General features: G+C 36.9%; 1 protein-coding gene across 1 annotated transcript; it reads right to left on the bottom strand.

Annotated features, from left to right (window-relative positions):
• Nucleotides 1–1,013: 1,013 nt before the first annotated feature.
• On the bottom strand, nt 1,014–2,707 carry LOC124374570 (hematopoietic prostaglandin D synthase-like). Its single transcript, XM_046832765.1, has 2 exons — nt 2,505–2,707; nt 1,014–1,205 (listed from the first exon to the last, which is right to left on the bottom strand). Exons 1-2 carry the CDS (start codon nt 2,705–2,707, stop codon nt 1,031–1,033), a joined length of 378 nt encoding a protein of 125 aa, XP_046688721.1. The 3' UTR covers nt 1,014–1,030.
• Between the last annotated feature and the right edge of the window lie 1,129 nt (nt 2,708–3,836).

Raw genomic sequence — 3,836 nt, 5'->3', positions numbered from 1 at the left:
AAGCATACTCGTATTTAACCATATGGAACATGGGTCCCCGATTGCTTAGTTCCACATCTGTCCGTCTGTAACTTATGTTTTTATTAAAAATGAACATCTCAAATACCAATAAATTAAATAATACCAAATTAAAATGTTTATGATAACAAGGTCAAGTACTGAAAAAATATATCATAAAAGTATCTGTGGTATTTTCAAAATGGCGGCCATAAGAAATTTTAAACTTTGAATACCTTACAAACCAGCAGTTTTTCTCAAGAACAACAAGAATAATAGGTTTTAGAGGTTTTTATCACAAATATAATGGCACGAAAATTATTTAAATCGAATAATAAATTATTCTAAATTTTACTCCAATGTTTATGATAACAACAAGTACTGAAAATATATCATGAAATTATCTTCAGTATTTTCAAAATGGTGGCCATTAAAACTTTTAAGCTTTGAATATCTTAAGAATCTGTAATTTTCTCAAGTATTACAAGAATAACAGTTTTTTAGAGAATTTCATCACAAATATAATAACACCAAAAGTATTTAAATCAAATATTAAAATAAATAGCTGATTTAGAGCAGATTTACTGTGACAAGACATGGCCCACATTGAGAGCTGCCGTTTTACTCAGTTTGTATTGTGGGGTATTCGCTGAGAACCTCAATGTGGGCACAAGTTCAAATTGTGTGGCATAACTTTACATCAAATCTGTTATCACGTTCAAGAATGGATGTTTTATGCAAATGAAACCATTTAAATTAAAGTTGACAACAGTAAAACGACTTTCACACATAACGTAGCTATGGTGGGCAGGGTTGATTTTAACACTTTTACTTATGTATATTATGCACATTTCGGATTCAGAGAATTCGTCATCAGGTATAATAGGTTAAGGTAAATGCATTTAATTTATGAAGAAATTTTATTAAACATTACTTATTCCATATAAAATTGATTATCATTAGAATTATTAACTTTATTTTTTCAGGTGGTGACACTCCAATTTATTTTTTGGGGATTAAACCCAACTCTTCTTTAAAGGTCAAAATCGTCCGGAGGGCGCTTGTCGACCCAGGCCTTGATGGCGGGCAGCGCGAAGATCTTCTCCTTCAGAGCTTTCATGTTCGGGTAGCCATCTGTTATTTCAGTGCCTAACAGATAGTTCAGGCAGTCGCTAAGGGCACCGTAGTACAGGTCAGCCCATGAAAAACTGTGGAAAGCGTTAAGAAATTAGTTGTTTTCACAAACTATTGCATAAAGTATGGTATAAACAAGTTTAAAACCTTTGAATATATTTGAGGCGAATTAATTTTCTGTACGGTGTCACAATTTTAAAAGGTAATGGATGGTTATATTTCAACTACTTAAGCATTGCAGAGTAAACCCGACAGGATGTGGAATTCAAAAGTCATCTACATACATGTTTTGTTATATACTTGTTAGTGTTTTAAGGTTCCGAAGGGTATACAATGTGTTAAGAAGTACAATATAACATTTTTATTCTTTATTTTATTACATATATGTTACTCATAGTAACAATATGAGTGATTACGGTTACTACCATAATGTCCGACTCAAATAAACCTTGTCCTCGAAAATTACATAGCCTCACATTAGATAAATTCATTACCCAAAAACTTGACAAGCGACATGTCAGGTTGATGGCCATTTACATGTATGCAAAATTATCAACTCGATTAGCGTACAAAGATAAAACGTTATTTAAAATTTCAAGTTATAATACGTTTTATACTCACACATATAAAACATCAGTTAAGGTTCGGGATAGCGATCATTTAAAATAATTAAATACTGTATCAATAACAACTCAGCTTTTGAGGATCGTTCAGCAAAACTGAAAAAGGTGTTTTACAATTTTCAGGTAATTTTACAAACACTTTTGATGTTATAAGTCACTCTGTACAGATACGCAGTGAAGTTTTTATTTTAAGGAAGAGGCAAGAAAATTCATGTATGCACACAGGTGACCCGCCTGTAGTTTAGGGGCTCTCACGAAAGACGTAAACTACCCCCTAAAACCTCTTCTTTTGCGTCAGGATCCTAACCTGGAAACCGACAGCCACTTACTTCAGGTTAAGTCTGATTTTAACCTAAACCCTCAGGGCTCGCGCCGATCTGGCCTTCGAAGAGCTAGGTCTAGACCGTGTGACGATCTAGATCAGCCTCCTTTGCGGGGAGGATGTTCTGGACGAGGTGCGACGAACAGGCCCAGATTTCTGACCCTCCAGCATTATTTCCGAGGTTACCGACAAAGCACCAACAGGGCGTTTCCTAACGCAAGCAGCGGGAAGAAAGTGTGCTCCACGTGTCGGGAACGCCCGAGAAGTAGATTCAGTCCGGTGACCCTGTTTGGCCATATGTAAAAGATAAACCTGGAAGTACCAAGTCCACTTGGAGGTAGTAGTCCACCTCACCATTTCACCCAAGGTTGGACCTGCGGGATAAGACTTGCAGACCATCGCATCGTCCCCGAAATTCATGTTCCCACATCTCCCGCCAGTTCCGATAGGTGCGAGCACGTTTTTCCTTTTTAAAGCGGTGGTCACCACGTCGCTGGTAGATCCCTTCATGTCTCCTGCTAAGAGCTTGTGTAGACTCCAGCGAACCAAACAGGACTGCTGGCCCAGAGGTCGTGCGATACGCTGAAGCGATTCTGAGTTCTTCTGGACGCTGAACTGGTTGCGGCCTCATAGCGCTACAGCTCATAGCGCCACAGCTCACAGCGCCACAACAAATGGTTCAAACTTATTAAATAATAACTTTGGAGGGGGGACACTTGATATAGGGGAAATACTGAGGCAGACAACCATCCCAACCAACGTCACGGCGCATGTAGTGGATTAATTCAATGGACATTGCAGTCGCATTTTAGTTATCTCTATACATAAGTTTGTTTTACTTCTTGATTACATATAATATCATACTTATTGCAGTTAAAACTGCACATATCAATTAGCAGCCCAATTCTTTTAGTATAGATTGTTTTTCTAAAGAAGATCGGTTTTGACTTTGTTCATGTGTGGTTTGGGTGGAAAACACAGACTCGTTGGTGTTTGCGCGCCAGGCGAAGATCCCACGAGCTACGAACTAAGTTGGCTGCTCGCTCTCACGCATTCCAATCTCTTTATCTGCTCATCTTCCGGTCCCGATCTACGTTTTATTTCCTGGCCACATCGGCTGATGACTCGATACACCTAGTTCCTAAATAGTCCCCTTAATATTTTGGGCACTTGTTTTCCAACAACCATTCCCTTTTGAAGTTCTTGTTCAATATACGGTAGCCTATACGTACAACAAAATTATAATGGAAATTAATTTGTACGATTTTTTAATAGCTTGTAACCCAATTCAGATTCCAGATGTTGAAGTTCACACTAAAAATACTTAATGGGAAAGCCCATTGTGTAGTATACGGTTTAACACTGCTTTTTCTCCACTGATACCTTTGGTACAATAAAAAAATGAAAATTGTTACACCGCTTTCAAGACAAATTAAAGATTTTGAAAGCATTTTAAAAACTAGAACACATCCATGCCATAAATTGTTTACTATAATTTGTTTTTCTACAGGATATACCTGACGGAACCGTGAACCGAAGACCTCTCTTACATGCTAAAACATCTTATTTCAAACTTCTACCACATTAAAGTAGTCTATACACCTATATCACATTGGAATAATCTTTTACCGATTAGGTTGTATTCACACATGTATTCGAGTAAAAGAAAAATATTTTGTATATTATTTTGGATTATGATAACCAAAAACAGTTTTGTTTAAAATTTAAGGTTTCTTCTCGTTAACTTATCATTATTCCTT

This window comes from Homalodisca vitripennis, unplaced genomic scaffold, assembly GCF_021130785.1.
Source record: "Homalodisca vitripennis isolate AUS2020 unplaced genomic scaffold, UT_GWSS_2.1 ScUCBcl_9078;HRSCAF=17444, whole genome shotgun sequence".
Taxonomy (NCBI): domain Eukaryota; kingdom Metazoa; phylum Arthropoda; class Insecta; order Hemiptera; family Cicadellidae; genus Homalodisca; species Homalodisca vitripennis.
This window is presented reverse-complemented; position numbering and strand designations above follow the sequence as displayed.